Source organism: Anolis sagrei, chromosome 4 (genome assembly GCF_037176765.1).
Source record: "Anolis sagrei isolate rAnoSag1 chromosome 4, rAnoSag1.mat, whole genome shotgun sequence".
NCBI lineage: Eukaryota > Metazoa > Chordata > Lepidosauria > Squamata > Dactyloidae > Anolis > Anolis sagrei.
The window spans coordinates 229,026,185-229,049,505 of NC_090024.1; the positions used below are offsets into that span (position 1 = coordinate 229,026,185).

Genomic DNA, 23,321 nt, shown 5'->3' on the forward strand with positions numbered 1-23,321 from the left:
ACTTCAATTTTGCTTTTTCTGCATGGCAGGGAGTTGGACTGGATGGCCCTCATGGTCTCTTTCAACTCTGTGATTACATGATTCCTATCAGCAATCCGGCCTGGGATTGCTCCTCATCACAGCCATTTTGCTTGAATTACCCAATCGGCTCTTGCAAGGTATCTAATACAAGCCTGCTGGCATGAGATTTGCTTGGGCTGTGGGGTTGTTTTTTTTTTTTTTTTGCATGTTTTTATATATATATAGGATTGCTAGATCTCAAGAATCCAATATCAGGGAATCAGAGTTTTAGCCAGTAACGATGGATGCCTTCAGTGTTGTGTGTGACTGAACATAACTTCAAAAGAGCTATCCAAAGTGCTGACTCCCATTTCTAAAAGAGGTTCAGCAATCTATTCACTACCTCTGTGATATGCAAGCTATCAGTTACTGCTGTTAAGGTTCATTTGGAAAGTCTTCTTTGCACCATCAAAGCACTCCCAACAGATGGCCATGCTATTTCTATTGAAAATTCTCCAAGGAAGATGATACTACCACAATCCCAGGCAGTGCATTCTACTATTAAACAGCTCATAGATTAGGATGGCACAGGTAGTTCTAAAGCTTATTCTTTCAGACTCCATACCTTTCTATCTCTTTCTGACCAACAAAGAGGCAGAGACTAATGAAATGCAAAAGAATTATATTTGGAAAACATATAGGAAAAAGATTGAAGAGGAGGAAATTTAGTAAATAATGATGTACTTCACCTCTCTTTCATTCTTAGGCTCTCAAACTCTGCCCAAAAATGAGACATAACTGAATATAAATAGAACAATGCATGAGATGCCACACACAATCCCGTCCCCGTCCCCCCCCCCCCCCGGAACTTTCCTGCTCCTTTGGGTGAATGTTATGTGAAGGCTTGAACAGAAAAGGTAACTAAACAAACATATGAATCTAGGCTATTATAGTAATGCTATTTTGCACAGCTGAAAAGCTAACCCTACTTGTTTAAGGAAAGAAAGAAAATATTCTGTGGGATTTCTTCCAGAAGACAGGCATGCAAAAACAGCTCAAATGCAGGGTCAAGGTATGATAGGGTCTCCATAGCTGCAGTCGTCTTCTATACCCAAGTTGAAGGCATTACCTTTTCCATTTTTATATGCACTCGTCACAATTCTAAACCAGCCACGTTCCCCCTGCAAAACATTAATTGATAAAGGCATATTGGAAGGAGCTCAAGTTGAAGCAACTTGTTAGGATACAACTTGTTAGGATACACATATGCACCAAGAATTAATTGAATTATTCTGGGTTATTCCTGAAGGGTGCAGGTGGTTGGGGTGGGATATTTGGATGTTTATGTGTAGACACAGAACTACATAATACAACAGCTGATCAGTGAGAGCCACGAGGGTAGGCCAGACATCCTTCCTAAGAGATTTAGACCAGGGGTAACAAATTTTCTGGTGATGGTTTGTGTCATGGCCAGCATTTTGTCTGACTTGGCTTGGCTGCTGCTAGGTGCTTGGAAGGACTTGGAATCTGACTCAGCTTCTTGGAAGGGGTCAAGATGACCTTTCCCTTTGAGGAATGCATCACAGCCTTCTGTGATGATCTATACTTGAACAAGTTAGTAGCAACAGGATTCTCAGGAGAAATAATGGGTCTGGATGAGACAGCTCTTTGGTAACAGATGATGTAGTACCTTCATACTCGTATCTTAGACCTTAACTGTAACCCCAGTTTAGAATATTCGACCCTAATCTTGTTCCTGTTCCTAATTATAATGACTCTGAGAAGTACAAATCATTATGAAGTAACACCCCCTCCCCAATTGTTTATTTTTCTGCACCAGAAATGCACAATCTAGAGCCTGGGGTCAGAATTACTCTCCTCATGTTCTAGGGTCCTTTCACACTATCCTATAGTATTATGTTCCACTTTAATTGCCCTGGCAACACTCTAAGTCTATATGTGTGCATACATCTACATGCATGACAAATGTCATTTTTGGACCCAACCTTCCCCAGTCTATGCTGAAAAGGGTCTGCCTCCCTCTCGCTTCTCCTTTGATGGATTCGTGTTAATCATCTTCACACCTGTCATGGACTCCATTCATCCAACTAAAAACTTAAAGAACCACACACTCATCTCATTTGTGTTTCCATTTCCCGTCTTACCCAGGGCTCGCCCCAAGAGTTGCGGACAATCCAGTATTCGATTCCATCTTCTACTCCCCAGCCAGAAACACTGACAAGGTGGTTTGCCCTTGCTGTCTCATTGTATTCAGTAAAAATGCCTCCTTTGTATTCATCCAGCTTTGGAGTCTGCATAATTGAACAGCTGTTTAAAAACAATCACAAAATACCATTTGAAAGATGCTGCTGAGATTCAATGTATGCTTTGGACACTGCCACCAAAATAAAGGATCACATCCTGATTATCTCAGAACATTGGAACTCTCAATAAGAAAAATAATCTTACAGGCTCATAACCACACTCCAAGTAACAAAGCTCCTCTATTAACGTAAAGGTTGTGCCACAGAATAGTATGTCTACTACTTTTGGAGCTGTGGTGGCACAGTGGGTTAAACCCTTGTGCTGTTGAACAGCTCACCATCAGGCTGGTTGGACTGCTGACCTGAAGGTTGGCAGTTCCAATCCACGAGAGCTCCCCTTGGTCAGCTCCAGTTCCTGTAAACTTAGCAGTTCAAAAACATGCAAAGGTGAGTAGATAAATAAGTACCACTCTGGCGGGAAAAGACAAGAGACATTACAAGCAATCTTGCTGGCTATACAACTAGGAGGTGACAACGCAGGGTCCTTGGCTTGAAAATGGAGAAAAGCATCTCCCCAGAGCCAGAGATGAGCACCACCTCCAGAAGCCAAAAATGAAAGGAGAAGCCTCTGTCTTTGTTTGTGTGTCTCATTGTATGTGATTGCCCTTCCCACAGACATTAGATTAGCACCATCTCTAATGGTATTCCGCAAAAAAGTAAAGACCTGGTTATTTGTGCCGGCGTTCGAATAATTAGTGCAATGATTGGTAATGACATAGGAATGGAACAATGGATGACGAATCTGCATCGTGTTTTTAGTGATGAGACGCTAGTGAATGGTTATTATAGTAATAGTGTACTAACTGTGTATTAGATTAGGTTGTTAACTGTTTTTTATATTGGTGCATTGAATTTTGCTGCTTCCTGTGTGTTGTGAACCGCTGTGAGTCGCCCCGGGCTGAGAACAGCGGTATAGAAGTAAAGTAAATAAGTAAGTAAGTAAGTAAGTAAGTAAGTAAATAAATAAATAAATAAAAGGCATTGAAGGTTTGCCTGTGTGTGTAAATGCTGTAATCTGCTCTGACTCCCCTAGGGGAGAAGGGTGGAATCTAAATAAAGTGTATAATAATAATAATAATAATAATAATAATAATAACAACTACCACCACTGATTCCTCATCCTCATAATATAAAGCAATGATGATGTAGCCTGTTCTAACTTCTTTCTGTAGTTGGATTCACCACTCACTAGACAAAATGAAATGGAAGAAATGAAAATTGCTGGTGTGAAAAATGCTTATAGTTTAAACTGTATGGTTTCAGAAATGCATAGGTTAAAACAATAGAGATATGTAGAATTGGTAGAGTGTCACTTTTGGAGTTTCCTGTGCAGACCGGAAAAATAGCTGATCATGTGCTTCATGCAGCGTGCTAAGATGTGATCAGACATGATAGGAGATTTTGATGTATATTTTGTAAATAAAGATAAAAGGTGAAAGCTTAATTGAAGAGTCCGATGTTTTTACAACTTCGTGCCTTCAAGTAGAACTTGGAAGGTTGAAGCAACTGATATAAAAATGATGATTTATCTCAATTTTTCACTGACAAGGGTTATGGGCCCAGCACACTTCTGCTGCTCAAAGAAGCTAATGAGGACAATTATCAGCAATGAGATTTATGGCAGGTAATGGAGTGAGCTTTGGAGTAAACTGCAGATGTGGCGACAGCTGGCTACAACCTACGATCTAGTGGATGAGAGTGAGTAGAGTCTTGATTAGCTTAAACTCAGGTGCTGAGGGTCACAAAGAGGCAGTTTGAAGTTCAGTGGATTACAAAAGTATCCAAGCAGGCTTAACAGCCGCTTGGGAGAGCTGTGAGAGAAACAGCAGAGATGGCAGCTGGAAGCCATAGTACCAGTATTAGCCAATCTTCTTCTGCTCCAGGTCTGAAACAAATTCAGACCCATTCAATCAACAGAGCAAAGAACCTGAAGCAGTGGTGTCACCACAGCATGAAGGCAATACAAACCTCCACTAGAGGTTACACCAAGATGACTTGCCTATAAAATATTTCTGCAGCAGAAATTTACTGTTATTTTTTTTTTTAAAAAAACCATATCCTTGGATTAAGATGTAACCATGAAAATGTTTTCATAACCCAGCTTACCTACTCTATGCTAATTTGCTTTCTGATATCTTCTCATAATTTGTAAGCACTCTGTTCAGAACTGTCATTATTACCCAATGACAATGATGGTGTGAGATGGTTGGTCACAGAATTCGGATTTAAATATGGCCAATCACTTAGTACTAATTTAAATGGATTTTTAATTTAATTTAATGTTTTTTACTTATTGTGTAATTGTTGTGTTTTATTATGTTTGTATGTGTGAGTTTCTAATTGTTGCCAGCTGTAAGCTGCCCTGAGTCCCCCTCCGGGTGTTGAGAAGGGCAGGGTACAAATATTTCAAATAAATAAATAAATAAATAAATAAATAAATAAATAATATTAATAACAATAAGCAGTTTCATCTGTACATGCTGGTTTTTCAAAATTGTTGATTTTGTCAAATTATGATGTATTAGTTACAATATTGTGGAATGGTTTGGTCTGGTATGTTGCTGGTAGTGAAAGTAGAGTGTGTTTTACAATCAATGGTGTCTCAGAATTGAAGAAATATGGTATTATCTAATTACTGTCTATAAAGGCTGGGCTTTAGCACAGGTTTACCACCAGCTGCAGTAAATTTTGCCAATTGAAAGGTTGACAGATCAAAGTCTGGGTTGGAGTGAGCTCCTGGCCTTTAGCCCAGTTTCTGCCTACCTAGCAGATCATGAGTAGATAATACAATTGTGAGTAGATAAATAGGTACCACTTTAAAGTGAGGAGATATTTAAGGCACCCATAAGGAAATGCCAGAAAAATGCTGCTGATTTGAGATAGGAGGAAGTTTATGAACGAAACTCTCCAGCAGGAAAGATGGAGCGACAGCAGCTGCCCCCCTCCCCCATGGCCAGAACCAAGCACAAGCCTCCAAGATGCCAAAGATGGAAAAGCCTATATATACCTCTATCTATATACAGTTGTCTGTCTTGTCAGTGTATAACAGCATTGAATGTTTGCCGTATATGTGTTCCGTGATCCACCCTGAGTCCCCTTTGGGGTGAGAAGGGCAGAATATAAATACAGTGAATAAATAGATTTACCTGATTGGTCCATTTTTGTAGATTTCTTTCATCATATCCTCTCGCCCACTGATAGATCCAAAATCTCCCACTTTCCAGAGGGTGTAGTTCTTTATCACATAACATTTGTCGAAAATAACACATGTTCCGCACGCTGTAAACTTTTTGCAATCTGCAAAAATGTTGGTAAGAGAAAGCTTTGACTGATGTGGAAAGTTGCCTTTCATCCAATAACCAAAAAGGTTAAAATGAAATTCTGCAATGTCTTCCTTTCATCCGGATTTGATCCTTTTTTACTTACTTACTTACTTATTTATTCACAGAGATACCTAAGGAGCCTCCTGATCACAAGTCACAAGCATTAAAGAGCAAAGGAAGAGGATGAATCTTGCCCTTCCCTGTTTTCAACCACCAAACTACTTTTCCATTTTGAACTCCATTCGCAGCAAATGAAGTAAACCAAGAAGAAAGGAGGGAAATGGGTGATGGAAAGGAAAAACTAGAAGATTTTAAAGGCATCTGAAAAAAAGCAGTGAAAGGATTAATCAGGGCTACAGAGTCGGACCTCTGACCTATTCCAGGGGAAAACATCAGGCACCTTGCCTGTGTTTGCCGGGCACAGAATGTTTGCAAATTACAACATCCATTCTCTGTATTATATTCCATTTTTCTGTTTCAATTCTTTGTGAGTTAAGCAATTGTGACTAGAAAACAGAATCTATAATAGAGTAAAAAAATAAAGCAGAAATCTAGGTCTTACCTTGATCCTTAGCTACATAATTACTGCATGTCTCATCTGGGATGCCATGGAGATAGGCATATAACCACACAAACATGTCGTTTCCACCTTTGCAGCTCCCACCACCAGAACAATCCACAACATGCTGAACTGAGAGAAAAGTAGAAGGCCAGGCACCTTTTCTCTTGATATTGATGCGGTCTGAGAAGTGGAGGCAAACAGCAGTTGGTTAAAGGCACAGATAGAAACTTCAGTATTCTGCAGTTTGTGGAATATGTTACAGATCTAATAGCATGAGTGGAATTTGCAACTCCATCAAACCATGCCCTTGCCTGGAATACTCTATCCTACACACACTATCAGATTTTCTCATTTTCAATGGTTTAAGAATATTATTTTATATTTAATTATTTATTTAAAAGTTTTGTATACTGGCCTTCTCACCTCTCTTGAGGGACTCAGACCGGTTTCCAACCATAATATCACATACAATCAATAAAACATCATAATACATATTACAGTAAAACATTAAAACAGCAATTACAATCAATAACTATAATGGTCAGTCGTCACACTAAAATCGTTGTTCATCATCCTTCAATCCATATCTCAGGGTGTTGGCTCACTCGTCGAATGCCTGTCTCCATAACCAAGTTTTCACCTGTTTCCTAAATGTCAGGATAGATGAGGCGGTTCTGATCTCCAGTGGGAGAGAGTTCCAGAGTCGAGGGGCCACCACCGAGAAGGCCCTGTCCCTCGTCCCCACCAGACGCGCTTGTGAGGCCGGTGGGACTGGGGGCAGGGCCTCTCCAGACGATCTTAATAATCTTGATGGTTCATAGGGGAGAATATGTTCGGAGAGGTAAACAGGGACAGAGTCGTTTAGGGCTTTATAGGTTAACACCAGCACTTTGAATTGTGCTCGGAAGCTATTTGGCAGCCAGTGGAGCTGGTGTAACAACGGAGTGGTGTGCTCCCTGTACCCAGCACCCGTTAGTAGTCTGGCTGCCGAGCGCTGGACTAGCTGCATCTTCCGGGCAGTCTTCAGAGGCAACCCCACGTAGAGAGCGTTGCAGTAGTCTAAATGGGATGTAACCAAAGCATGGACCACCGTGGCCAAGTCAGACTTCTCAAGGTACGGGCACAGCTGGCGCACAAGTTTTAATTGTGCAAAAGCTCCCCTGATCACCGCCGAAACCTGGGGCTCCAGGCTCAGCGATGAATCTAGGAGAACTCCCAAACTGCGAGCCAGCCTATTCCCAGTTTTTCTCAAAGGGATATCTCCCTCTGAAACTTCTTCATGCTTCTCCTTACAGGGCATTGGGAGTCACATAAGGCTACACAGATATCTGCACTCAGAGAAATGATTTCAGTTACATAAGATGATAATGTTGGGATTTGCCCTGTTAAGTGATGGAAGATTTTGTCTAGGAGCAACATTCACTTTGCTAATTCCTCTAACAATCAGGAAAACCATTCCCACAAAAGTCAGTGAATGATAAAAGTATCACGTGGAACCACTCTGAGCGTGACCTCTGTGCGCCTTTGTGTGTGTGTGTGACCTTGCATTGAGAAGAAAAATACACATGTATTGCCCAACATATTCCACTTCAAGTGGCTGAGGATTCACGTGGAATGGTAAGGCTATGGTTTCAAGGTGGGTGTAAATAAAAGGTAATTGTTGGAATGTGTCTCTCTCAACAGCATAAAACTGAGGAATGAATTATGCTGATGTCCAGAAGCAGATAAAGTCCCTTCCTCTATATCAAGTACCTTTGTCTTGGAGCAATGGTTCCCAACCTGTGGTCTATGGACCACTAGTGGTCTACTAGAATGAAAATATGGTCAGTGGCATCACCATTACTACATTTTGCTTCGAAACCACACAACAATGGGAGCAATTGAACTCGCAAAACCCTCTTATAGTGCCCGGACAATGGGGCTGTCAAGACGGGAGAGGCTGACTACTCATGAAAGATTACTACAACCACATCAGCACTAGATTATTAAATATGGTTTTCTGTGAGCGAGCAGATGGCGACTACTGGATGACATATATTCTGTACCAAAAACTAGAGCTGATGTGGTCTCTCCAATGCAATTTTCTGAATCGGCACTCCAAGTAACCAAACCAAACATAAAGTTGACCAAAAACTGATTCATAACCTTTTTGGTATTCATGTTGGAGAGTGGTCCCTGGTCAAAGTGGCCCATGGTCAAAAAAAGGTTGGTAACCACAGTCTTGGAAGAAAGGAAGAAGAGGAGTATCAGTTGGACTGAATGCAATCCCACACAGCCGTCCCCTTTCTCTTTGTGTCATATCTTAATTAGATAGGCAGAAAGCCTAGAGCAACCTTTATTCCATAAATTTTCTCCTGTAGTAGATTCCTGTAACAGAGATTTACAACTTCAGAGGATTTGGAAATTAATTGTTCTAGACCAGGCATGGGCAAACCTCAGCCCTCCAGATGTTCTGGCATTTCAAGTCCAAAACACTCAGAGGTCAAAGTTTGCCCTTGTCTGGTCTTGACCCTTATCTGTTCATTTTTCTTCAAACTTGCATTCTGAAGCTCCCAAAAATAGCCTTTTGAAGGGTCAATGGTTCTTTGGAGACATCTGGGACATAGTTGTGGTTGTTTTGATAGAGACTTTTTGGTATGGGAGAATGGGCCACATTAAGGGATACATGTGCCTTACAAATGCACTTGGTCTACTGCTGCTCCATGAGAGATGGGGACCAGCACAGGGTGATAATCACAACAGCACAATAACAGCCACATACCGGCCAGGGCGCTAGTGCTGCCATGAGCCCAGCAAGATCCACAGAACTGTGGGACACCCTGGTTCCGAGTAGGGCTTGCATAATTGACGCCGTTCACATTTCTCCAGTCCCACCTCTTGGGGATGTCTGACATCTTCAGGTATTCATGCGGACGAGGGTAAGTTCTGAAATGCAAGAAACAGAATGAAGACCATTATTATTTTTCTACAGTCAGACAAGGATCATAGCATTTCCTTCTACATCTTGATAAGTGGAAGCCAGAAATAAATTAGAATCATAGATCTCCAAGTGATCCCAAGAGCCATCTAGTCCCATATGTTTCTGACATGGAGGAATACACAATCAAGCCACATCTGACAGATGGCCATCCAGCCTCTGTTTAACAACTTCAAAGTAAGTAGATTCAACAAGGGGGGCTAGTGTTAGCTTGGATTGTCACCTTACCTAACTCCTTGAATCCTGTGTGGCATTGGTTTGTAGCAACTTTCCCCTTCCTTGAAGTGGAGAGTAGCAGCTGATGCAGGAGAATGGCAGACATAGGCACAGAGCAGAAGTGCCAAGATGAAGGAGGGCAAGTGGGCATTTACGGGCATGGCTCTCGTTACAGCCCCAGCAAAAGTAAGGTGCAAACAGCTCCAACAGACCTACAAGAAAAAAATATTTCTGTAGATTTCAACTTTAAAAATATTAAAATAAGAAATTGTTAAAGCAGGAAATACGCTCCTACCTTCTGTTGTTGTTTTCTTTGCCCTGGCTGCTATGAAATGCAGCTGGCCGGAGGGTTCCTTCCTTTAGGATATTGTCCAGTCTGTCAGTGAAGTCAAAGATGGAATTGAATTGTTCCATCATCTGAGCAGCCTTTTTAAATGGTTTCTGTCCATCCTATCTCAGTTTCAGTATCTGTACTGATTGCCATCTGCATTGATATGTTTAACTGCCTTTCAACCGTAAACTATGGACTCCCCACAAGAATGTCCTTATTTTCCCCTGTATTCTGGCATATACTTGGCTAGTCGTTTTCTTTTGTCTTTCTTAAATGGGATGTGCTGCTCTCCTCATGACTGCCATGATTTCCAGTTTATCTTCCAGTTGCTGCCATTGCTTCCAGAGGGCAAATTCATAATCTGTTTGCACACTATTTTGCCCTTATACACATGGCCCATTGAGTTTCTAAAAACTGTAATGTGATTTTCGGTTGCACTTGATAGTTTATCACATCTGGATAGATTGCCATCTGAACTGACAGTCACGTTATTTCCAACTGGCAAAAGAAATACTCTCTCTTTTTTAAAGCTCAACCCAACCCAGGCTTTAGTGCAGTGAGTTAAACCACTAGCTACAGAAAATCTTGCCAATCAAAAGATCAACAGTTCAAGCCCAGGTTGGAGCGAGCTCCCAAACATCAGCCCAGCTTCTGCTCACCTAGCAGTTCGAAAACAGTAATGTGAGTAGATAGATTGGTACCACTTTGGCGGTGAGGTAATAAAAGGCACCCATGCAGACATCGGTATAGTGTATAAAGAGAACGTAACTCCTCGGCAGGCCTGTAGCAAGAGGGGGGGGGGGGTTAGGGGTTCAACCCCCCAGAAATGTTTCAGATTTTTAAAAAAACCTGGTTTACTCATGAATTTTAACTGGTTAACCAAATCCCCATGCTAAGTCTATGAGATGCAAAAAATTAAGAGTCCCTCCAGAACTGCAAGCACTATCTCAGGCAAATATTGATAATTTATTCACACTGTCATTACTTGCAACAATAGCCGATGTAGTGAAGCAACCAAGTTGGTGGTGTGTGTGTTGAATGTTCTCATTAAGGAGGCCAGACTTGGTGGAGGTGGTTGACAGGGGCGGAGCTGCAGGCTATGGAAGGCTGCTCTGCCCTCTGCTGTGCTCTTTGCTTCAGCATGAGCTAGGAGGCAGGTTTCAAACCTCTTCTGCGAAATTTTCAAACCCCCCCCCCCCAGAAATTTCAACCCCTCCCAATTTTTTTTTCTGGCTACGGCCCTGCTCCTCGGCATTGAAGATGGAGCACCAAAGCGCCCCCCCCCCCCCCAGTGGCCAGAGCTGAGCACAGCCTCCAGATGCCAGGGATGGAAAAAAGATGGGAAGCCTTTAGTTCTGTTTATGTATTGTCTGTTTTTGTTAATTGTATAATGGCATAGAATATTTGCCGTACATGTGTTCTGTAATCTGTCCTGAGTCCCCTCTGGGAGATAGGATGGAATATAAATAAAGTGTTTCCTATTCTCCACATCTAATTACATTTATGTGCTTTGGATGCAATATTCCTGCTTCTTGGCAGAGGGTTGGACTGAATGGCCCATGAGGTCTCTTCCAACTCTATGATTCTATCATTCTAAACACAAATCCATGGTTCATCATACATAAGGGCAGCAACCCATTTAAAAATGAGACTTTGGTGAGCAATAATATTTGAGTGGTGGCTGCTGCATTAGAGAGAGATCCAAAAGTGAGTTTGGGGTGGAAGGCAGCCCGTACATTCCTCATTATAAATCTGACAATTTAAATAAACACTCTTGGAACTGAGCTACTATTAATATTTTCCCCCTTACTGTGGAGCATCTATATCGTAGAATTAACACAGTTTGACACCACTTTAACAACCATAGCGCAGTGCTTTACAAGACCTTTAACGTTTTCTGCCAAAGTGTGCAGGTGCCTCACCATAGTTTTAGGGTATTTAGGTATTATTTAAATATCCTTCCTGTCAATTCTCTTCTGGGAAATTATTTCACATTTAGCAAGTACTACATAGGATACTATTTTTTTCCTTCCCTCAGGAGAAATCTTTATGAAAACCTATTTGTTTTCTTCTTTCTAAGCTCAGCTCTTCCTAATTGTAACTTGCATGAATTCTGTGGTCACTCACAATACGCATAACCCATGAGTCTGAGAACCTTATTACTTCGCAAATGCTTAAAACTACAGGTTCTGCTTTCAAGGAACTGTGTGTCTTTCTGTCTTTCATTGTATTGCCACAAAACACTGAAAACATGTACAACTGCTGGGTGGAAGGGGCAGCCTTTTAATTAGTGAAAAACCATCTAATTTTCAGAAGGTATTGTAGTGGAATGGCTCCAGGTGGCGCAGAGGGTTAAACTGCTGAGTTGCTGAACTTGCTGACTGAAAGGCTCGTGGTTTGAATCCAGGGAGTGGGGTAAGCTCCTCCTCTTAGTCCCAGATTCTGCCAACCTAGTAATTTGAAAACATGTGAATGTGAGTAGATCAATAGGTACTTCTTCAGCGGGAAGTTAATGATGCTCCATGCAGTCATGCTGGACACATGACCTAGGAGGCGTCTACAGACAATGGCGGCTCTTTGTCTTAGAAATAGAGATGAGCACCACCTTTTAGAGTCAGACATGACTAAGCTTAATGTCAAGGGGAAAGCTTTACTTTACTGTAGCTGAACATTTATCTATCAATCTATCCCAGAAATGGAGAACTGTGGCCATGATGTCAAGGAGCAGGTGATGAAAAAAGCAACACGTTGTGTTTTTTGTGAGACTTGCCTTTCTCCCCTTTTCGCTTCTGCTTCATGAAAGTGAAATGTATACCATGACTTTTTCTAACAAAACTTAGGAATTGTAGCTCTGTTAAATAGCTGGGATATTTTTTCTCCACCTTTAGAATTCCAATTCCAGATGAAGCTGGATTGCAACTGGCTATCTGTTGGGGATACTTCAGTTTTGCTTTTCCTGCATGGCAGGGGGTTGGACAGGATGACCCTCATGGTCTCTTTCAACTCTTGTGATTCGATGATTCCTATTGGCTAAACAGGCTGGGATTGCTCCTCACCACAGCCATCTTGCTTGAATTGCCCAATCAGCTCTTGCAAGGTATCCTACACAAGCCTTCTGGTATGAGATTTGACTGGGCTGTGGGGTTTATTTTTGCATGTTTGTATAAATATATAGGATTTCCAGACCTCAAGAATCCAATATCTAGTCCAACGGGCGGCAGCTAGATGAATCACCGGAGCGTCATACAGGGAACATACCACTCCTCTGTTATGTCAGCTCCACTGGCTGCTGATCCAGTTCCGAGCACAATTCAAAGTGCTGGTTTTGACCTATAAAACCCTATATGGCTCAGGCCCAGAGTACCTGTCCGAACGTATCTCCTTCTATGTTCCACCTCGGAGTTTAAGATCTTCTGGCGAGGCCCTGCTCTTGGCCCTGCCTCTATCACAAGTGAGGTTGGTGGGGATGAGGGACAGGGCCTTCTCAGTGGTGGCCCCTCACCTGTGGAATTCACTCCCCGGGGAAATTAGGTAATCAACATCCCTCCTCTCCTTCAGAAGGAAGCTGAAAACATGGATATGGGACCAGGCTTTTGGGTAATCTGGCAGACTGACAAGGTAATGACGACCAGAATTTGGAAAGGACTATGGTAATGCTGAATGGACTTACGGATTTTAGAACTCGGTGAACATTGGCCACTAGATTGGCTTTTTAGTTGTTATTGTATTAATTGAATGTTTTAATTATTGTGGTTATTGCTGTCATGTATTTTATCTGATGAATTGTTGGCATCGAATTGTGCCGGTTGTAAGCTGCCCTGAATCCCCCCTAGGGAGTTGAGAAGGGCGGGGTAGAAGTGCCCGAAATAAATAAATAAATAAATAATTACTACCAGGGAATCAGTGTTTTAGCCAATAACAATGCCTTCCATGTCCAAGTGTTACTGAATACAACTTTACAGGAACTATCCAAAGTGCTGATTCCCATTTCTAAAAGAAATTCAGCAATTTAGATTCACTGCCTCTCTGATATGGAAGCTGTCAGTTACTGCTATAAGGTTTATTTGGAAAGTCTTCTTTGCACCATCGAAGCACTCCCAGCAGATGGCCATCCTATCTCTATTTAAAATTTGTCAGAAATATTAAAAATCAACTAGGTATGTTTTGATTGCAAAAGTGTGAGTCAAGCACTGAAAGAGCTAGCAGGCTGTAGCCTGTTAGAGTTAGTGGGCCAAAGCTAGTGTCACCCTGAGGAGAGTGACCAGACCCAGGCCTGTTAGTGTTAGTTTGCTTCACTGAGGGAACTCCTCAGTCTGGTTGAGGAGGCTTCTCTGTGAGGTAGGCTTCACAGTATGAGAAAGGCCTGGTATGAGAGAAGCCTCATGTGTAAAGCTCCAGTATAAAGGCTTCTGCGTGTAAAGCTACTATGTATTTGTTTATTTGGGTTATGGAAACCTAGATCTTGTAAATAGTGTAACTCTATTATTTTACTACAAAGAAAAGCCTCCTATGGAAGAGATAACATTGGTCGGTGTTTTTGTTTATCACTTGGGCTACTGGTACTGGGTAGCACTGCTACTAATATTCATGGAGAGTGTGTTTTGTTAATAAGTCTACTCACCCAACAAAGGTTATGGGCCCAGTATAGCTAAGTATAACCCAGAGTAGCCCAGTACAGACCAGTAGAGATCATATTGTGGTTGAAGATAATGAGTTGAGGGCAGATCAGCGTTCAAATTGGCATCAGATCAGCGTTCTATCATATTGGCATTAGAGGACAGTCAACTGCCATTTCAAGATGAAGTTCAGCAATCTGGATTCACTTCCTCTCTGATATGCACGCTATCAGTTACTGCAGTTAAGGTTCATTTGGAAAGTCTTCTTTGCACCATCAAAGCACTCCCAACAGATGGCCATCCTATCTCTATTGAAAATTCTCCAAGGAAGATGATATTACCACAATCCCAGGCAGTGTATCCTATTATTAAACAGCTCATAGATTAGGATGACGCAGATCGTTCTAAAGCATATTCTTTCAGACTCCATACGTTTCCATCTCTTTCTGACCAACAGAGAGGCAGAGACTAATGAAATGCAAAAGAGCTATATTTGGAAACATGTAGGAAAAAGACTGGGGAGGGGGTAACTTAGTAAATAATGATGTACTTCACCTCTCTTTCATTCTTAAGCTCTCAAACTCTGCCAAAAAAGAGACACAACTGAATGTAAACAGAACATTGCATGAGATGCCACAGAGGATGCAGTCTCCCCCCCTCTCTGCCCCTTCCCACTCCTTTGGGTGAATGTTATGTGCAGGTTTGAATAGAAAAGGTAACAAAACAAACATATGTCTCTAGGCTATTATTTTTTTTAAGGAAAGAAAAAAAACATTCTGTGTGATTTCTTTCAGAAGACATGCCTGCAAAGAGAGTTCAAATGCAGGTTCAAGGTATGATAGGGTCTCCATAAGTGCAACGTTCTTCCACGCCCAAGTTGAAGTCATTGCCTTTTCCATTTTTATATGCACTCGTCACGATTCTAAACCAGCCACGTTCCCCCTGCAAAACATTAATTGATAAAGGCATATTGGAAGAAGCTCAAGTTGAAGCAAAGGGTTAGGATACTACTTTTAAAACGCTTGTGCACCAAGAGTGAATTGAACTGTCCTGGGTTATTCCAGAAGGGTGCAAGTGGTTGGGATAGGATATTTGGGTAGACACAGAACCACATAATATGACAGCTGATCAATTATAGCCACGAGGTTAGGCCAGGCATCTTTCCTAAGAGATTTAGACCAGGGAAAACCAATTTTTTGGTGGTGGTTTGTGTCATGGCCAGGAGTTAGTCTGGCTTGCCTTGGATGCTGCTGAATGCTTTGAAGGAGTAATCTGACTCAGCTTCTTGGAAGGGGTCAAGATGACCTTTCCCTTTGAAGAATGCAGCAGAGGCTTCTGTGATGATCGGTACAGGTTTGACTAAATGAGTAGCAACAGGAATCTCAGGATAAACAATAGGTCTGGAGGAGACAGTTCTTTGGTAACAGATGACTTAGTACCTCCATACTTGTATCTTAATCTTTGGATATTACTCCGGTTTAGACCCTCATCTTATTCCTGCAATGCAACTATAAGGCCTCTGAGAAGTACAAATCATTATGAAGTAAACCCCCATTGTTTCTTTATCTGCACCAGAGATGCACAATCTATAGCCTGGAGTCAGTATGACTCTTCTCATGTTCTACGGTCCTTTCAAGCTATCCTATAGTGTTATGTTCCACTTTAATTGCCCTGGCAACATTCTAAGTCTATATGTATCCATACATCTACATGCTTGACAGATGTAATTTTGGACCTAGCCATCCCCAGCCTACACTGCTCAAGACTGAAAAGGGTTTTCCTCCCTCTTGCATCCTCTTTGATGGAATAGTGTTGATCATCATCACACCCACCATGGACTCTATTCATTCAATTAAAGCCTTAAAGAGCCACACACTCATCTCACTTGTGTTTCCATTTCCTGTCTTACCCAGGGCTCGCCCCAAGAGTTGCGGACAATCCAATATTCGATTCCATCTTCTACTCCCCAGCCAGAAACGCTGACAATGTGATTTGCCCTTGTTGACACTCTGTATTCGGTAAAAATGCCTCCTTTGTAATCATCTAGCTTTGGAGTCTGCATAATTGTACAGCTGTTTAAAAACAATAACAAAATACCATTTGAAAGATGCTGCTGAGATTCAATGTACACTGTAGATACTGCTGCCGAAATAAAGGATCATAGTCTGATTATCTCAGAATATTGAAACTCTCAATAAGAAACATAACCTTACAGGCTCATAACCATACTAAAAGGCTGTGTAACAAAGCTTCTGTATTAACTTGAAGGTAGTGCCACAAAATAGCATGTCTACTACTTTTGGAGCTGCTGTGGCACAGTGGGTTAAACCCTTGTGCTGCTGAACTGCCGACCTGAAGGTCGGCAGTTCCAATGCTTGAGAGGTGGTCAGCTCCCATCTGTCAGCTCCAATTCCTGCAAACTAAGCAGTTCAAAGACATGCAAACATGAGTAGATAAATACGTACAACCAGCAGGAAAAGACAAGAGACATTACCAGCAATCTTGCCGGCTATACAACTAGGAGGTGAGAACGCAGGGTCCTCAGCTTGAAAATGGAGGAAAGCACTTCCCCAGAGACAGAGATGAGCACCGCCTCCAGAAGCCGGAAATGAAAGGAGAAGCCTCTGTCTTTGTTTGTGCATCTCATTGTATATGATTGTAAAAGGCATTGAATGTTTGCCTGTGTGTGTAAATGCTGTATTCAGCTCTGAGTCCCCAGGGGAGAAGGGTGGAATATAAATAAAGTGTATGATGATGAGTAGATGATTATCTGTCGGGAGTGATTTGAATGCTATTTTCCTGCTTCTTGGCAGGGGGTTGGACTGGATGGTCTCTTCCAACTCTATGATTCTATGATGATGATTATTATTACTACTACCACTGATTCCTCAATCAATAGAGTGAAGAACCTGAAGCAGTGGTGTCACCACAGCATGTAGGCAATACAAATCTTCACTGGAGGTTACACCAAAATGACTTACCTAAGAAATATTTGTACAGCACAAATTTACTGTTATTTTTATATCTATCCATCCCTCCATCCCTCCATCCCTCCTTGTAGTTAGATATAACCATGAAAATGTTTTCATAACCCAGTTTACCTTCTCTATGCTAATTTGCTTTCTGATTGATATCTCATAATTTGTAGGCACTCTGTTCAGAACTGTCATTATTACCCAATGATGGTGTGAGATAAATAGTTTCATCTGTACGTGCTGGTTTTTGAAAATTGTTGGTTTTGTCAAATTATAATACATCACTTAATATATTGTGGAGTGGCCTTGTCTGATATGTTGTTGGTACTGAAAGTAGAAAGTATGGTGTCTCAGAATTGAAGAAATATAGTATTATCTAGTCACTGTCTATAAAGGTCAGGCTTTAGCACAGCAGGTTTACCACCAGCTGCAGTAAATCTTGCCAATCAAAAGGTTGACAGATTAAAGTCCAGGTTGGGGTGAGCTCCTGGCCTTTAGCCCAGTTTCTGCCTATCAAGCAGATCGAAAGCAAATGTGAGTAGATAAATAAGTACTGCTTTAAAGCAGGGAGGTACTTAAGGCACCCATAAGGAAATGCCAGATAAATTCTGGTGATTTGATCTAGGAGGAAGTTTATGAACAAAACTCTCCAGCAGGAAAGATGGAGCGACGGCACCCCACCACCACCACACACACAATGGCTGGAGCCAGGCCATAGCCAGGATTTTGATTCGGGAGGGGTTGAGTTTGATTTTTTTTTTGGGGGGGGGGGGGCTGAGTTTGAGTGAAAGAGAGTCAACCCTAGGAAACCTTTTGTATCGTTACCCCAATACCCCCATGCATATGGGATATATTGAGCATGGTGATCAGATCATGATATGAATAAATATAACAGTTTAAATAATGTACCAATAAGGGCTTCTCACGGACCACCATGAGAATTTGGGGGGGGGGAGCTGAAGCCCCTCAAGCCTCCCCCCCCCCCCCCGGCTGCATGCCTGGCTGGAGCCAAATACAAACCTCCAAGATGCCGAAGATGGGAAAACGTATATATACCTCTATCTATATACAGTTGTCTGCCTTGTCAGTCTATCATAGCATTGAATATTTGCCATATATGTGTTCTGTGATCCGCCCTGAGTCCCCTTTGAGGTGAGAAGAGGGTAATATAAATACAGTGAATAAATAAATTTACCTGATTGGTCCATTTTTGTAGATTTCTTTCATCATATCCTCTCTCCCACTGATAGATCCATAATCTCCCACTTTCCAGAGGGTGTAGTTCTTTACCACATAACATTTGTCGAAAATAACACATGTTCCACATGCTGTAAACTGTTTGCAATCTGCAAAAATGTTGGTAAGAGAAAGCTTTGACTGACATGGAAAGTTGCCTTTCATCCAATAACCAAAAAGGTTGACATGAAATTCTGCAATGACTTCCTTTCATCTGGATTTGATCCATAAGAAAGGAAAAACTAGTAGATTTTAAAGGCATCTGAAAAAAGCAGTGAAAGGATTAATCATGGCTACAGAGTCAGACCTCTGACCTCTTCCACCTTTCCTGTGTTTGCCAGGTACAGAATGTTTGCAAACTCCAACATCCATTCTCTGTATTATACTCTACTTTTCTGTTTTAATTATTTGTGAGTTAAGCAATTCTGACTAAGAAACAGAATTTATGATAGAATAGAAAAATAAAACAGAAATCCAGGTCTTACCTTGATCCTTAGCTACATAATTGCTGCATGTCTCATCCGGGATGCCATGGCTGTTGGCATATGACCACACAAACATGTCATTTCCACCATTGCAGCTCCCACCACCAGAACAATCCACAACATGCTGAACAGAGAGAAAAGTAGAAGGCCAGGCCCCTTTTCTTTTGATATTGATGCGGTCTGAGAAGTGGAGGCAAACAGCAGTTGGTTAAAGGCACAGATAGAAACTACTAACATTCTGCAGTTTGTGGAATATGTTACAGATCTAATAGCATGAGTGGAATTTGGATTTCCATCAAGTCATGCCCTTCGCTAGAAAACTCTATTCTACACACACTATCAGATTTTCCCATTTTCAACGGTTTGAGAATATTATTTGTTTTTAACTTACAGTTTGTTAGCCTGCCTATCCCGTTTTCCTCTAAAGTTTTTTTTGTCTCCCTTTGAAACTTCTTCAAGCTTGCTGATATCTCCGTATGGGGCACTGGAAGTCACACAAGACTACACAGAGAACTGCACTCAGAGAAATTATTTCAGTTACATAAGATGGTAATGTTGGGATTTCCCCTGTTAAGTGATGCAAGATTTTGGCTAGGAGCAACAATCATTTATCTAATTCCTCTAACAATCAGAAAAGTCAGTGAATGAGTCATGGTGTCGGCATGATAAAAGTCTCACCTGGAACCACTCTGAGTGTGACCTCTGTGCACCTTTGTGTGTATCTGATCTCGGCATTGAGAAGAAAAATATGTTTGCACCCAAGTTTCAATTGATTCTAACATGTATTGCCTAACATATTCCACTTCAAGTGGCTGGGGAACCACATTGAATGGTAAGGCTATGGTTTCAAGGTGGGGTGGAAATAAAAGGGAATTATTGGAACATGTCTCCCTTAACAGCATAATACTGAGGAGTGAATCAAGCTGATGTCCAGAAGTAGATAAAGTCCCATCCTCTATCCCAAGTACCACTGCCTTTGTCTTGGAGCAGTGGTTCTCAACCTGTAGTCTGTGGACCACTAGTGGTCCGCAAAAACAAAACCAAAAAAGGTCAGCTGTATCACCATTACTACACTGTTGCCTTGAAACCACACTTCAATGAGAGCAACTGATCTCGTGAAACCCTCTTATAGCACCAAGACAACAGGGATGTTGGGAGGGGAGAGGCTGACTATCCATGAAAGGTTACTATAACCACCTCAGCTCTAGATTATTAAATATGGTTTTCTGTGGGTGAGCAGGATGGCGACTACTGAATGGCATATATTCTATATCAGAAACTAGAGCTGATGTGGTCTATCCAAAGCAGTTTTCTGAATCAGCACGCGAAGTAACCAAACCAAATCTAAAGTTGACCAAAAACTGATTCATAATCTTTTTGGTACTAATGTTGGATTATGGTTCCTGGTCATGTAGTCACTGATCAAAAAAAGCTTGGGAACCACTGCCTTGGAGGAAAGGAAGAAGATTAGTATCAGCTGGACTTAATGCAATCCCACACAGCCATCCCCCTTCTCTTTGTGTCATGTCTTAATTAGATTGTAAGGCTGAGGCAGGAAGCCTAGAGCAAAATTTTCCCCTGTAGTAGATTCCTGTAACAGAGATATACAAGTTCAGAGAATTTGGGAATTAATTGTTCTAGACCAGGTATGGGCAAAGCTCAGCCCTCTAGTTGTTTTGCCTGAACTCCTGGAGGGCTGCAGTTTGCCCATGCCTGGTCTAGAACAATTAATAAACCCTCATCTGTTCATTTTCCTTCAAACCTGCATCCTGAAGGTCCCAAAAATAGCCTTTTGAAAAAGTTAATGATTCTCTGGAGACATCTGGGACATCACTGTGGTTGTTTTGATGGAGACCTTTCGGTATGGGAGAATGGGCCACATTAAGGGATACATATGCCTTACAGATGCACTTGCTCTACTGCTGCTCCATGGGAGATGGGGACAAGGACAGGATAATAATCACAACAGGACAATAACAGCCACATACCGGCCAGGGCGCTGGTGCTGCCATGAGCCCAGCAAGATCCACAGAACTGTGGGACGCCCTGGTTGCGAGTAGGGCTTGCATAATTGACGCCGTTCACATTTCGCCAGTCCCACCTCTTGGGGATGTCTGACATCTTCAGGTATTCATGCGGACGAGGGTAAGTTCTGAAATGCAAGAAACAGGATGAAGACCATTAGTATTTTTCTATAGTCAGACAAGGATCATAGCATTTCCTTCTACATTTTGATAAGTGGAAGCCAGAAATAAATTAGAATCATAGATCTCCAAGTGATCCCAAGAGTCATCTAGTCCAACATGTTTCTGACATGGAGGAATACACAATCAAGCCACATCTGACAGATGGCCATCCAGACTCTGTTTAACAACTTCCAAATAAGTAGATTCAACAAGGGGGGCTAGGGTTAGCTTGGATTGTCACCTTACCTAACTCCTTGAATCCTGTGTGGCATTGGTTTGTAGCAACTCTCCCCTTCCTTGAAGTGGAGAGTAGCAGCTGATGCAGGAGAATGGCCGACATAGGCACAGAGCAGAAGTGCCAGGAGGAAGGAGGGCAAGTGGGCATTTACGGGCATGGCTTCCAACTCTTGTAACAGCCCCAGCAAAAGTAGGGTGCACACAACTCCAAGAGACCTACAAAAAACAAGGATATCTCCATAGACTTCAGCTTTAAAACTATTACAATAAGAAAATGTTAAAGCAGGAAATATGCTCCTACCTGCTGTTGTTGTTTCTATAAAATGCAGCTAGCCAGAGGTTTCCTTCCTTTAGGATATTGTCCTGTCTGCCATTGAAGCCAAAGATGGAACTGAATTGCTTTATCATCTGAGCAGCATTTTTATATTGTTTCTGTTCACACATTCTTTCCTATCTCAACTTTAGCATCTGTATTGATTGCCATCTGCACTGATATGTTCAACTGCCAGAATACTCCCGCAGACTTTCAACGGTAAACTATGGACTGCTCATAAGCATGTTCCTTTTAACTGTATTCTGGCATATACTTGGATAACCTTTTTCTTTTGGTTTTCTTGGATGGGGTGTATTGCTCTCCTCTATGTCAACTGGCATTCATGACTGCCATGTTTTTCGATTTGTCTTCCAATTGCTGCCATTGTTTCCAGAGGGAATAGGAGCATAGTCTCTAGGTCCAGGGAAGTAATGCTACCCCTCTATTCCGCTTTGGTCAGACCACACCTGGAATATTCAAGAGAGATTTTGACAAGCTGGAATGTGTCCAGAGGAGGGCGACTAAAATGATCAAGGGTCTGGAGAACAAGCCCTATGAGGAGCAGCTTAAGGAGCTGAGCATGTTTAGCCTGAAGAAGAGAAGGCTGAGAGGAGATATGATAGCCATGTATAAATATGTGAGAGGAAGCCACAGGGAAGAGGGAACAAGCTTGTTTTCTGCTTCCCTGGAGACTAGGACGCAGAACAATGGCTTCAAACTACAAGAGAGGAGATTCCATCTGAACACGAGGAAGAACTTCCTGACTGTGAGAGCCGTTCAGCAGTGGAACTCTCTGCCCCGGAGTGTGGTGGAGGCTCCTTCTTTGGAAACTTTTAAACAGAGGCTGGATGGCCATCTGTCAGGGGTGATTTGAATGCAACATCCCTGCTTTTTGGCAGGGGGTTGGACTGGATGGCCCATGAGGTCTCTTCCAACTCTTTGATTCTATGATTCTATGATTCTAGGGCAAATTCATAATCTATTTGCACACTATTTTGCACTTAAACACATGGCACATTTACTATTAGGATAGCACTTTCTAAAAATTGTAATGTGATTTTTTATCGCATCATTACCATCTGGACAGAAAACAATCTAAACTGACAGCCACATTCTTTCCAACGGGCAAAATAAATACTCTCTTTTTCTAATTTTCAGTAGCTATCTCTAAAAGTGTTTTCCTGTTCTCCATTTCTACCTACATTTATGCATACTGCTAAAGGCAAATCCGTGCTTCATCTTACGTAAGGCCATCAAACCATTTAAAAATGAGACTTCAGGTGAGTAATAATATTTGAGTGGTGGCAGCGGCATTAAAGAGAAATGCAGAAGCGAGTTTGAGGAGGACGGCAACTTATACATTCTTCACTATCAATTTGGTAATATCCAGTTGTATATGTTTGACATGTTGGTCTCCTTCCTCATGCCCCGTCCACCCCTGCTACAAAACACATGGATTTTGAGAGCCTTGTTCTGCTTGACATTTTGGAAGAAGTTCAAGAAAAGGGTTAAATAGAAATACTTTGAATAAAACGAACGT

The 23,321-nt window shown here is 41.8% G+C and overlaps 1 protein-coding gene, 1 long non-coding RNA gene and 1 pseudogene across 2 annotated transcripts; 1 reads left to right on the forward strand and 2 right to left on the reverse strand.

The window, feature by feature from the left end:
- Nucleotides 1-866: 866 nt before the first annotated feature.
- LOC132773087 (cathepsin Z-like) lies at nt 867-10,106 on the reverse strand (annotated as a pseudogene).
- Nucleotides 3,676-6,214, forward strand: LOC137097022 (uncharacterized). The gene is made up of 2 exons (XR_010909928.1): nt 3,676-4,022; nt 5,773-6,214. It is a non-coding gene; the product is annotated as an uncharacterized lncRNA (long non-coding RNA).
- A 4,715-nt stretch (nt 10,107-14,821) lies between the features above and the next one.
- LOC132773086 (cathepsin Z-like) lies at nt 14,822-21,927 on the reverse strand. Its single transcript, XM_067468212.1, has 7 exons — nt 21,770-21,927; nt 21,478-21,684; nt 21,034-21,197; nt 19,046-19,225; nt 18,520-18,670; nt 16,259-16,421; nt 14,822-15,291 (listed from the first exon to the last, which is right to left on the reverse strand). The coding sequence occupies exons 1-7, from the start codon at nt 21,910-21,912 to the stop codon at nt 15,178-15,180; spliced, it is 1,122 nt and encodes a 373-aa protein (XP_067324313.1). The 5' UTR covers nt 21,913-21,927; the 3' UTR covers nt 14,822-15,177.
- Between the last annotated feature and the right edge of the window lie 1,394 nt (nt 21,928-23,321).